Consider the following 13,831-nt stretch of genomic DNA (forward strand, 5'->3'; position numbering starts at 1 on the left):
CATCACCAATGCGCCGCCAACCTTGGGAACTAAGATGTTATGTCCCTTGTGCCTGTAGCTACACTGGCTCACTTACCCTTCAAGCCGGAACACAACAATACTGAGTACTGCTGTTTGGCGGTAGAATATCCGATGAGTGGATGGTACCTACCCAGACGGGCATGCACAAAGCTCTACCACCAAGTGGTGGTTTCACAGAGCAAGCAGTGTAGGCCCTTCCTTATTAACCACGCCATTACGGGGTCAATCCTACTAACTTATAAAGATATTGATACGTTCCGATTATTTTCCGATCCAACTTCGTATTCCTCACAAAAATTTAATTCGGCTTAATCGTAACTGAAGATCGATTTTACTTATCTATATCGGTTACTATCCGATTATTTCAATCTAACTTTGACCGAACGACGTCTGTATCGTTGCGTTTGTAGAATAAAAACGGCAAAGTCTCTCGACTGGTTCACGATAAATTGTCAATTTGTTAGTAGAATTATATCTGTATAATTGGAGCCCAGGTAGTTCATATGATTTTCGATGTGACGAACACAAGAACAGATATACCAACTATGTTAGCAGCTCGGTCCAAGAAGCTGAGTTAGCAATATGTTGAGATCAATGATTTTATTGATTAGTTTATTTAAAAACATGTTTTAAATGGTTATTTAAAACATGTTTTACAGATATTAATAACAGAATAATACAAATAAATGACTAAGGCAAAAAAGGCATAATTATTGTTATACTGTTTTTATAATTGTATTAAGAAAACAATTGCTATTGTTGTAAGTTATTAAGTTAAGCAAATGGAACGGATGGGTAAGTTTATGAAAAATAAATAATAATATACACGAATATCAGAAAAATGTTCAACCCAAAATACTCTTGAAAGCTGAAATTATGGCATTGGTTTATCTTATAACGCTAGGAAGTTCTTGGAGATTTCTACTTATTGCTGATATGGGAGGTATAACTTTGTATTAATTGTACCAGTGCGAATTCAATACAGGCAGCTACTCTTGTATCTATCACACTGACTGATTCGAATTTCAAACAATACAAATTATTATTATTTAATCTTATAAATATACTAATGAGTGAGAATCAAAAACTTGCACTACCAGTAAATTTAAACAAAATTTCTCAAATAGATATTATGCGCCAGCATCCGTTGGCACACACGTAAATTAAATTTACTGCTAGGAAGTAGAGTTCTATAACATATTCGAACTCTATGCTAAAATAATTTCGAAACCCGTTCACTTACACACACGCTAACACATGGAAGCACATAACACCCACATGTATACATAAAAATAGATGCTGTGTTAAAAAAAAAATCTAAGCAATATTTACACACCATCTTGTTTATCTTATTAGTATATTTATTTTTTATATCTCCATTTGTATGTATACATATATATACGTTATAAATAACTACACTTATCGAATAGATACGAATCAGACATATACATTAAGTATATAAAATCTTAAACTAAAATGTGTTTGTTAAATCGTATTTATTGTATGTTATGAGGCTGCATTGTGATAAGAAGTTTATCGGTCAAAGGAATTAGAAAAATTGATATACTATATAATGTAGGTCGTACATTGATTTCAATATCCAAAACAAATAAAAAACATTATTAATATTACAGAATAACCGAGCTTAGTGATAATTTTTTTGAGCTTTTTCGGTACAGGATTCAACGTACATATTTATTTATAGACGTAGCAACTAAATTAATTATTACGTACCATACACAAAAGAAAAGTCAGTAAATAGAAAAAAAATAACATAACAAATATATGGTGTTCTCTCCGCGCCAAAAATAATTGAAATGCTAAAATTAAACAGTATACTATATCATTCGATAGTAATCAGTTTAGTACATTATTCATTATTTCAATATAATTTAAATCACGGCTGATAATAAGAAATTACAGTACTTATCTAGTGCTTTAAAGTACACAAACCATTCATAATTCGAGGGTTTTCTTGAAAATCGACTTTATGATAAGGGAATTAGTGACAACGTATCGTGAACTGTCGACTTATTTCATATAAACCGAGCGAACGTAACAGTCTTATAAACGCGTCGCACTAAGACACTTCACCGAAAAAATATAAAATTCAGATTCAAAATAATACATTTTCGCGCGCTTTTTTGTGTCTGACAGTGACGTTACGTTAAAAAAGTTTGTGTTTTTAAACGAAAAAGGTTTTATAATTTTTAATAACTTTTTTATAAAATGGAACAAACAGATATTGATGACAGTGTAATTGTTAAAGACTTTACCGGTAGTATTGATAGTACGGAAAAAAGTAACTCGACTGAAATGGACACAGGAAGAATTTTAGGACTCTTACCAATATTTATATTGATATTAATAATGTTTATAAGAATAATATTTATGGTGTACAAAAATAACGGTAAGTTTTTTTTTCTTAAATATTTTCGCTTTTTTTTTAGTATTTTATAATTCGTGCTGCAGAGGGTAATTTAAACGAGAAGACCTTGGTTTTTAATCACTCTTAAAATATTTTATAAAATCTATTTGATAACGAAGACTTCATCGATGAATTACCACAGATTTAAAATTATATAACAATATGCATATAATTATTCAAATAAAAATAAATGTCATGATGCTTGTATGTGTATGCATAATTAAATAGGTGACATTATTATAGAGAGTGCACAATATTTATACCTATTCAAAAATAGTTGAAGAAATACGTACTTATATGAAATGTATTTCTTTTTTATTCAAGAATATATAATTATAGGACGAATAGTCAATGACCTTTACCTCTCCTAAACCAAATGAAACAACAGTGTATATTAAAGTCGTGACAATAAGATTATATTAGTAACATTAATATTAATTTGCGCATTTGTACAACAATGTGAAGTATTCATAATACGCCATGCTAACCACTTAAAAGTCAAGTATTGAAAATTTAAATTAAATTTTCATTTATTTACTGGTAACAGGAAATACGTATCATCCTCGTTTTCTCTTATCATGATTTTATATATAAATAAAACTTTTATTCGAATTAAATGCAACTAAATACATATTTAAATCAATCTTTAATAAACGAATATTTGTTTTTTTTGTCTTACCTAACGTAAAATCTACCAAATCAATATACATAAAACTTATAACAGAAGACGTTTCGGAAAATGTTTTAGTATATAATATTATTATATAAGCTGCCGCTCACTTTAAATTTAGATAATTTAAGTGACAAGCGTGAATTCCATGTTCTTGAAAATAATGGTTTAGTATATTATTTTAAAATTAAAAAACGAAAAGTTAGCACACTAAAGTATATTTTTAAATATTCATGACGAATTCACGACGAGGAGAAGCTGTTAAATGCTTAAACAAATATAACCTTCCATGCAAAGTAGGGGTGTGTAATTAATAATATATCATAATTAATGTACCGGTTTAATAAACGAACTACAATTGAATGTCTAGTAGAAATCTTTCCTGGAATTTATATATTATATTATTGCGGAAGAACGATATCAATTTGAAATAATAATTACTTTTAAATAATAGTCACAGCAATTTTAATAATAGACTATCAACTACTTTGTTGCAGTTAAGTATCAGTTATGTCACGTAGTTTTCTATTCCTATATTCTATTTTATTTTATTTGTCTTATTCTATTTGTTATTTTCATAGAAGCATTTTGTTTTTTTTAATATTTGAATTAAATATAACAAGGTTCATATGTGTATCGGATTCTTAAACCGTGTTTAAGTCGGAGGCAGAACAAAGAAACACCTTTGCCATTTAAAATAATAATAAGGATAACTATAACAAGTAAGACATTAAAAATATATTTGTGTTTAGTTTCAATATTTATTCTACATTTTAATTATAATGAATGCCCTACGGGTATAATTATGAAGCATGGTATTTTAACTATAATAGGTCCAATATGTGCCTGTGTTTTGCTGTTCAAATGTCATAATTATCTTACTACATAAATTGAATTATTAAAAAATATCGTTAAAAATATAAGCGAGTTTTTTCACTGACGGTAATTTGAAATAACTACAATTTGTTGTATGATTTAATTATAAAATAGAGTTCGTTTGTCTTTTAAAGTACCTACCTATTTTTTATTTATTTTTTTGTTTATAATCCAATATAGAATAGTGTTAATGTCTAGAATAATTCCGAAATAAATTGCCGTGTCTCAAGTTACATCCAATTTAGCAGATTAGGTATTTTAGATCGCTAATTGAATCACGTAACGTGGTTGTATGTTTTCAATGTCTTCTTACTCATAGACAAATATCGGCGCCATCTTGTATTTTTATTGCAACTTTTATATAATTAAAATAAAATAATTTATGTTTGTACTATTTGTTATTTCACAATTTATTGATTAAGTAAGAAAATTATACTTATAACGGAATATTATTTAGGAAAATATAATACATATTAAATTTCTCGACATCGTTAAATCCTTTTTTTTTTAACATATTACATTGATATACACAGCTCAAATAGATAAATAACAAATGTATTAATTTTTTTCTTAATTCAAAATGCATTCATTTGATTTACCCATGTCAAAAATAAGAATTCGATTGCATTCTATGTCAAGGTAAAAGAGTTTGAGGTCTTATATAATTAATTTAATTGAACACCTTCAATATTTATTTGTACGACTGTTTTTTTTTTTTTAATTCAAAGTCAAAAGATCAAAGAGTTATTGTTATTGTTACATGACTACCTTATGTAGTAGGTAGTTATTTTTGACAATCTATCCGTCTGGCACGAATTGCGCATTTGTATTGAACTTTGTCTGAGACATCTTTTCGGAAAAACCTTAGCAAAATACGATAATTACCAATATCGCGTGATTTTTTTAAGGGTATGACCAATATATTCTGCCGACAAACAGCAATACATAGTATCGCTGTATTCTCTTTTGAAGGTTTAGTGAGCCAGTGTAACTACATTATATCAGTTCCCAAAGTTAGTGGCACATTTGCAATGTACACTAACTTCGGGAATGTTTCATGTTACAGTACCAATGATTACCACCTACCATCAAGTGGCCATTTTATTGGTCATTCAATGGTCATTTGCAAGTCTGCCTTACTACATAAACATAAAACATATTTATATATCTAAATACGCTGGTTTCACGATAATTTGAAGATCAGCATGAACTACATTATATATTTTGTTAGATATAGTTTTTAGAATTGATGTTATGTTAATCCATCGACGTCGTCTTGAGGTAAATAAGGAATAGAAAACGAATATTTCCGCGTTGTTGGTGACAATATGACAAAGGAGTAAATCGTTCAGGAAAAAGAAAACACATATTTATAAAAAGAGCGTAGCAGTGCGTTATCTTATTATATCAAATGAACAGCTGTTGTATATAATTACGATAGTTGTCGACCGCGGTTTCCCTCGTGTTTTAGTGGCATATAAACGTAGCCTATATCAAGGGGTTCAAACTTGCTTCATACCTTCAACAAATTCGGTTCAGTTGTTTAAGCTTGAAATGGTAACAGAGTTACTTTCGCATTTATAATATCAAGTATAGATATACATATAAAGAGCCGAGATGGCCCAGTGGTTAGAACGCGTGCATCTTAATCGATGATTTCGGGTTCAAACCCAGGCAAGCTTCACTGAGTTTTCATGTGCTTAACTTCTGTTTATAATTCATCTCGTGCTCGGCGGTGAAGGAAAACATCGTGAGGAAACTTGCATGTGTCTTATTTCAACGAAATTCTGCCATATGTGTGTTACACCAACCCGCATTGGAGCGTGATGGAATATGCTCCAAAACCTTCTCCTCAAAGGGAGAGTAGTGGGAAATATACGCAAAGATTTATTTCGTGTATCTCAGAAGCAGCTCTAACGATTTGGCTCAAATTTTGTATTTATATAATCCATGGAAGTGTTTTAAACAAAAACGCAATATGCAAAAAAAAAATGTTTATAAATAATTATTAGTACCGAGTTAACCTCAGTCGCAGATACTCAATATTTAATTTCACCCTTCACTCGTTCTTGATTTACTAAACTTGGTAATGAATATTGACCTATTGTGAACAATAATATAATCACATGACTTGTTACGGATCTAATTTGTCAATAAGGTCTGGCGGACTTGGATCACGCGGTTTCAATTTTGTTTTACTTAGTTATTCCGATAAAAATCTTTATAGAAACGAAGACATGCGGACTTGTTATTACCTCATTAGAAGTACATTGTAACATTATTAGCGTACGTTATTTTCTTGGTAGTACTATACTCGGTAGTACGCTGTTATATTTATAGACGTGAATATTACAGATTTGAACATATACGCTTATAAAAATGTTAACTGATGTAGCTAAAGCAAGTGGGATGCAAAACGGGTTCTAAAGGAAAAATAAATGGTACAAAAGTTTACGAAAAATCTTTGAAAAATTATTATATTTTAATTTTTAGTGACAAATGTCTTCATAATTTCTATAGAGACTAAAGAGGGATTTGGTTCATATAATATCAACATCTTTCAACATTTAAAAATACTTACTAGGTACCCAAAAGAACACACATTAAAAGAAAAAAAAATTTGGTTTATTCCAGCTAGAAAAGTTAAAATACTTGGCTTTTCTCTAATGTAATATACATATATTATACATGTGAACCTTCCTCTCGATTCACTATGTTGTAAATCGGAAAGTAACATTATTTTCTACTATGTATATACATCAAATAATTAATATATGTATATAAATCACACATTCGTCAACGAATTCATTTCATTTTTAATTCATTTGATTTTCCGTAGCAGTTAAATACTTTTCCATATGTAGCTAAATTTTGTACAAAGTTACATAAAATATGCACAAGGAAGTCACACCGACAGTTTTATACATAGCGTGTGACAAAAGGAACTATCTAGGGAAATTGTTTCCGTTACGTAGTCGTTCATGACAGTTGTATTCTTACTGGGAAATAGAGTATTAACTGTTCCAGCGATTATTAAAGACAAAGAACAAGGCAATAATTTTATATATAAATAATTTAATAATTTAGGGCTGATTTAATTTCGAATCAGTAGTTGAAGTTTTCATGTTTTTAAATTGTATTGGTGAAGGAAAACATTGTCAGGAAACATCCATGTGTCCGTTGCTTAGCTACATGTGTATGCTTCATATTACGACAAGGACACACTTTGCTCAGATTAGGAATATTTGTGGGCTAGTTGAAAGTTTTAGTTTATTAAAATTTTACCATCGTTATCGTTATCCGATTTACTGTAAGAATAATATTAAAACCTTACATCGCCATTGTGCCGTCGAGCTTGGGAACTAAGATGTTACGTCCCTTGGGCCTGTAGTTAGAGAATGGCTGATTTACTCTTCAATCCGGAACACTGTACTAAGTATTGTTATTTGGCGGTGGTATGTGACGTGGTGATCGGGTGATATCTACTCAGATGAGCTTGCACAAAACGTTAACACCAAATTACTGCTAATATCTACGAGACAATCCTAGACCAGACCAAGACCAGAACTCCTAACGTAACTTTAATTTCATCTTTTGTTTTTTTTTCTATGTTAATAAAATCCTAGACACATTATTATTCCTTTTATAGATCATTCTCTTTACAAACCGATAACAGCAATCAAGATTTTATTTTTGATTCTTTTTGAATTATTTTAAGACCGACTTCTAAATATATGATAAGCCGTCATATGACTAGCATGACGCATTATCGAGTGTTCGCAATTTGACAGTAAATACTGAACCACTTGAGTGTGGATGTCGGTTGTTTTGTACTTGAATGGATAGCTTAGCTTTATTTAGATAAAACTGTAAATCTATGTCGCATGCTATTTGTTGCCTTTGTTTTCTTTGCAGCTTGTTCTTGAAGGTTCTAATGAATTCAGTAAGCGTCTTATTGTTCAGTAGTATCAGCCGCTTAGATTGTTCTGAGTGTTATGTCTGTCAATTAACGCGTTCTTTAAATTCGGTTGCAATGTTTGCGGTCCAGATTTAATTTAGGGAATAAAACTCGCTCTATCGTTCTAAATAAACATAGCATTTTTTTTTACATTTTAGTTATTTGAACCAGACTCAAAATTTGTTGCTGTTTCGTAATGCTAAGAAATATTTTTGGAGAAATATAAATTTGATGGTCCGTTGCATCTCTAGAGCGTAATCCTTCAAGTTAGTCTAGTCAATACGTTCATAGATCTTTTCCTAAAACACAAACATACCAACATATGGTTATAATATTTTAATTGATTGAAATAACTGTAGAATAAACTCAAGTTATACAGCTGTATGGTCCAAGACAGACACAACAAACCGTATACATACGTAATCTTTATAAACCAATTAATTGCCTATTGTTTTATAAGCCTGTTGTGTCTCGTTTACACTATTAATTAGATCATATGCTAGATAACTCTCCTTAGGTTGATAAGATTTCATCTCGGGTAATACCAGATGTCGTGAATATTTTAATCTCGTAAAACATTAACGGCCGTATTTGTAAATAATGTTTAGCGGTTGTTTAGAAAACTTTATTTATCTCTTTCTTTTATGCTTGATTTTCGTTAGAAGACACAATTTTTTAACCAATGACTCATAACATTTTAAGTGAAGCCTAAGTTTTAGGAAAAAATTTACGTATCTTTAATATATTTTTTTGTGATTCAATCATGTAAAGACTAAACGCGCTACCGTCCCCCTTCATTAACACGCGGGGGAATTAGTTTTATGAAAAATTTGTTATCTTCCAAGAATGATTTAATTATTTTAAAAGATATCTAAAACGCTGCTTAAAAATTTGTCTACAACGATATGTCTTTTCTTAATCTCAATGGATATTGTTATATCTGTTCGAGATAAATACAATTCGACGTCGTTGCACCGATTACCTTCAAAGTTAACATATATATTACAAAGGATATATTAAACATAAACCAAATTTTAATAATCTACTTGCTGATTGGGTAATCCTGTCTGGGTAGGTACCAACTATACTTATGTATTCTGTCAACAAGCAGACAACTTGGTAAGTATAATTGTATTCCTGTTTGGTCTGGGTTACAGACCCAAGTCTGTGAGCCAGTGTACCTATATAATAAGGGCCGTTACATATTTGTTTCCAAGGTTGGTGGCGCATTCGTTATGTAAAAAATGGTTAGAATTTAATATGGCGACCATATCTATGATTAATGGTGCTCATATGCCTGTCTACCGATGCCATAAAAAATAAATATCAGAATACCTAACCTAAGTTTATATGATAAGCTATTTCTCTTGAAAGCACATAAATACGGTTTTGTTTGATTTTCATTTTAACATGGCGTGTTATCGTAATGTTTATATATCAAAATTATTGATGAACTTCAGTGATATGTTAACTTTTTGTATTTATGAGTCATCATTAGTCAACTTTTCAACGATTTATATGATTATAACGAGTTAATCTTAATAGCAAACATTACATTTATTTGCATAGAGATAAAACTTCTACGATAAAAAAAACGATAAACGACCATTTCACGGTCAATACTACAACGTAATAGTGATTTAATTACAACCGTAGCTTTCGTAACATTAAAACTCCATAGAGCGAAGACGTTGAACTAATTCGCGCCAATTTGTAGGTTTTTTTTTTATAAACTGTTTCGATTGTACTAAGATGTTAATTTTTGAACTTAGTATTAATTTTTATATAAAAACTTTTTAGTTAATTTTAAAATGAACGCAACTGAAGTGCCAGGTGATGTGGTTACAGCTACTGTGATTAAAATAGTAATAACACCAATAGCGATCACGTTAATACTATTGGTGTATTTAGTGTGGAAGTGTTATAAAAGTAATGAAAGAATGTGAGTATGACTTTGTATTTGGTTCTATTAAATGTGCGATTTGTATTAGATATATATGTAGTAAAAAAAATTTTAGGTTTCTTCTAGTTAACATTAATATTTTATATTTTAGTATTCTTTTACTAAAATGAGAGAGCTCTCCCAGGCTCCAGTCAATGTGAGAGTTTCACATGGAACTATTCCAGTTCTAGTTTTCTTCCTGATTTTTATCAAATAATTGCTTATGTGTGTTGTCGATAACAAATCTGTAAGTTTTGAAATAAATAAATGTCAACATAAATGTAATGATATGATTCTAAAAGTATCGTTTATGCTTATTTTCTTTATGAAATAGTTCTTATTAGCGAACAACTAGATTTATCTAAGTGGCTTGTATCGGAAGATTTTTTTGGCACAATTAAGTTACACGCAAACATTGAATATGTTGCACATGGAATATACCTGATACATGATCATAACACACTATAAACAAATCGCGCTGTAACTGTAATTGTTACAGCAAATGTATATTATGAAGCTGGACTCGTTATGGCTAAATACAGTAATCTTACGAACTTCCAATCTATTTATCATTTATTAAAGAAGGCCCATCAAAAGCTAAACCAGTATTGAGTATAGATGATCTATTAACAATTTATTTTATAGATCATTAATAATTAATTTGATAGCACTTATGACGTATACAAAATGATGCGTTGTTTCGCACTACCAAGAATTTGCATTCGCTTTTGATTTTGTATTCGCTTTCGTCGCTTCCGAATATTGTTCCGCGCGCTGCCTTTTTTATAATTCGAAAATACATGGCTGTATAGGTTGACGCTACTAACTTATAGAAAATAGAACTCAATATAATAATGGAAATCATTATTTTATCTCTTTAGTTTCCGCATGCTAAGCGGGCACTTTATCATCGGAGCTACGGCAATTATAGTATCTATACAGCCCATATCAGATATCAAACTTAACGCTAGATGGCGTCATTTAAATAATATTTGAGACGCCATCTAGCGTCGAATAGCCGTACTATAAATTACTTCAACTATTGTCATATAGATGTCTAATTTTAATGTCTCGACAGTTAGGAGAAAATTCAAAATTAATAACTTTTGTGAATCGTTATAAGAAAACAAGCATTTTATTATTGTTACGTACGTATTAATATCCTGTAAGCAGTCCAGTTCGGTTTATTTGACGTATTATTTAATAAGCTATATTACATTTATTGTGTCTGTTGATAATGCTCACAACTTACGTACTTACGTCATAAAAGCACTTCTGAATCCTGTTTCCCGATACGAAAATAAAAGATAAGATTTCATATCTAAAACAAAAGTGCTTTTTCATATCCCGTTCCAACATCATTCGTTATTATGATTTGCATTTTGCGTTCTAATTTTGAAATCCGTGTCTACATTAAAGACATTTTTTTTTAATTATTTTATTAACACAAGCGAACTCTTTTGTTCGACTTGTTGTTTACTAAAAAGGTATTATATAACAAAAAAATGTGTTATTTCGAGTGAAAAATATTAAAAATGGTGGATTTTTCGGTTGCTATCGCATTGCCAGGGGCGATGGTGGTAACATTATTTAGTTGCATCTTTTTTCGATATTGTGTAATATTTTGTGGTGAGTCTTTTTCATTAACTATGGTTTTAGACATATCTTTATTAATTATGATTATAATTATTTAACAAGTTACTTATAAAATTAGAAAAAAAAAATATTTTATTTTATCTGGCTAATGAAGTACATTTACTGTAGTGCGTTTGTTTTAATATAAAATCTTGTATAACAAAGTTCTTATATGACTTGGTTTAAACTGTACATGTTGCTTATTATACCTTTAAGAAATTATTTGACGAATTATGTGAGATGTCGTTCTCACGTCTTATTATAATGCGGATATTACTTTATATATAAATAAGAGCGCGACGAATAGTCACGTAATAAAATGGGTACCTTAACAAAAAGCAATATTAACATTATGATATCCTCTCGGAAAATGTATTGAGACTATCTAATGACCAACAAAAAAACCGAGGGCACTCATTGGTCAAATCAAATCGATCTTCCTTTATAATCTTGGAGCTAGAGACGGGGAGTCTCTAGCTCGGGATGTTTTTAACAAAATAGGAATACTCACTGTTGCGTCACAACAGTTACCAATATTATGTATATTCACAGAATGCTAATTCTTATCTGTAGACTTGTAACTGTTGTTCTTGCTTATAAAAGCCTACTTGAATAAAGTATATTTTGATGTTAGTGTTAAACTCTTCCGTCCCTTTTCACTCTCATAGATGGCCATCGTCTCATAAATGGGACGCGTGCGCAATTCGAGTATTCATAAAAAAATTAAAATTAACGCTTGTCACTTCAATAGCCTAAAATGTAATATGAGACTATGAAGCTCTAGCTTATACTTATATAAAGCTATATTTTTTTTTTATTTTTTTTTATAGTATTGGTTGGCGGACATGCATATGGGCCACCTGATGTTAAGTGGTCACCACCGCCCATAGACGAAGGCGCTGTAAGAAATATTAACCATTGCTTACATCACCTCTGCGCCACCAACCTTGGGAACTAAGATGCTATGTCCCTTGTGCCTGTGATTACACTGGCTCATTCACCCTTCTAACCGGAACACAACAATACAGTGTACTGTTATTTGGCGGTAGAATATCTGATGAGATACTTATATATACACTAAAACTTTCTCCGGAAAGGGGCTGAATCTTCTTGTATAAGTTTTATGCATATTAGTTTAGTTCTTTTTTCAGTTGAGCGTTACAAAAAAAAAGGAAAATTTTCTTGTGAGTTTGGTAAAATTACAATTTTTAAATCTTGGCTTTCATTTAATATGAAAGTTTCAAATGAGAAACAAAAATTTAAAAAAAAATTATACAATCTGACACGCGTAATGGTTTTCGTTTATTTATTAAATGGATCTACATATTATGATAAGAGTTTACCATTAAATATAAATTAAATAGTACTTAGGAACTATTAAAAATAACGGCATATCTTCGTAGTTTTAAAATTATACAGAAATATATAATGATCAAAGAGATAATGAACACGGAATTTGAGGCCTTATATATAGCCACTACAACAACGGGCTAGTTACCTAAATTAGTAACGTCACGGAGGCGGCCGTGACGTCAAATAAGATTAATTCAGTGTTAATTTCAAGTCTTTACACCCCGCCGACTACGTTCTCAGCCGAGGTGCGATCTCATAGAAGACACCCTTTAGGCCGAACGTCACTCTAGAGCTCGAAAGAGTTCCATTCAAGGCTGAGTTTTGCACTCGTCCCGACGTTCGATGACGCAGTAAAGGCCAGTAGGGCCAACAGCACTGCATCATTCAGGAAAAAAAAACCGGGCCAGTTACTACTGTCCGAAGTACAAAGCAGTATTACCAACCCTAAATAAAAATTTTAATTAAATATATAGCATATATTTTAAATCTTATCACGTATGTAATAAGAGTCATAAATTAGTTAATACATCTGATTGGATGATGTAAGGAGCGGTCAGATGTCAAGTGGATAATTATATCCTGTGGGTAGGGACAGCAAAACATTTTATTGTTTTAAATTTTTTATTTAATTAAAATTTTATTTTTTATTTTATTTTATTTTTTATTTTATTATTATTACTTAAAGTTGTTTTTAGTAACAGATTATAATGTTATGGAACAAATAGCATACTTAGTAGCTAAAGACACATCATCATCCTTTTCAAAGGAGTTAGGCGTAAAAACTAGCTATTTCTTTCCTTGAAGTTCAAACTTGCTTAGTAGCAAATTTTATAAAATTCTGGTCGTAAAGGTCCACAGAAAGAGAGACAAACAGACAGACGGAGTTACTTTGTCATTTATAATATTAGTATCGACAAATGGTGCAAAGAGTACTATAAAAATATAACT

General features: G+C 30.6%; 1 protein-coding gene across 2 annotated transcripts in view; it reads left to right on the forward strand.

Moving 5' to 3' along the window:
* The window catches only part of LOC125072694, a 54,220-nt gene that overhangs the window by 13,223 nt on the left and 27,166 nt on the right, over positions 1–13,831 (forward strand). The window contains exon 1 of one of the 2 annotated variants that reach the window (XM_047683362.1): positions 2,077–2,431. The exons of the other annotated variant lie outside the window; for it this stretch is intronic. Coding sequence (XP_047539318.1) covers positions 2,251–2,431 — 181 coding nt within the window. The 5' untranslated portion in view covers positions 2,077–2,250. Of the gene's footprint in view, positions 1–2,076; positions 2,432–13,831 lie in introns of those variants that run through there. 2 annotated transcript variants of the gene reach the window in all.

This window comes from Vanessa atalanta, chromosome 22 (assembly GCF_905147765.1).
Source record: "Vanessa atalanta chromosome 22, ilVanAtal1.2, whole genome shotgun sequence".
Taxonomy (NCBI): Eukaryota; Metazoa; Arthropoda; class Insecta; order Lepidoptera; family Nymphalidae; genus Vanessa; species Vanessa atalanta.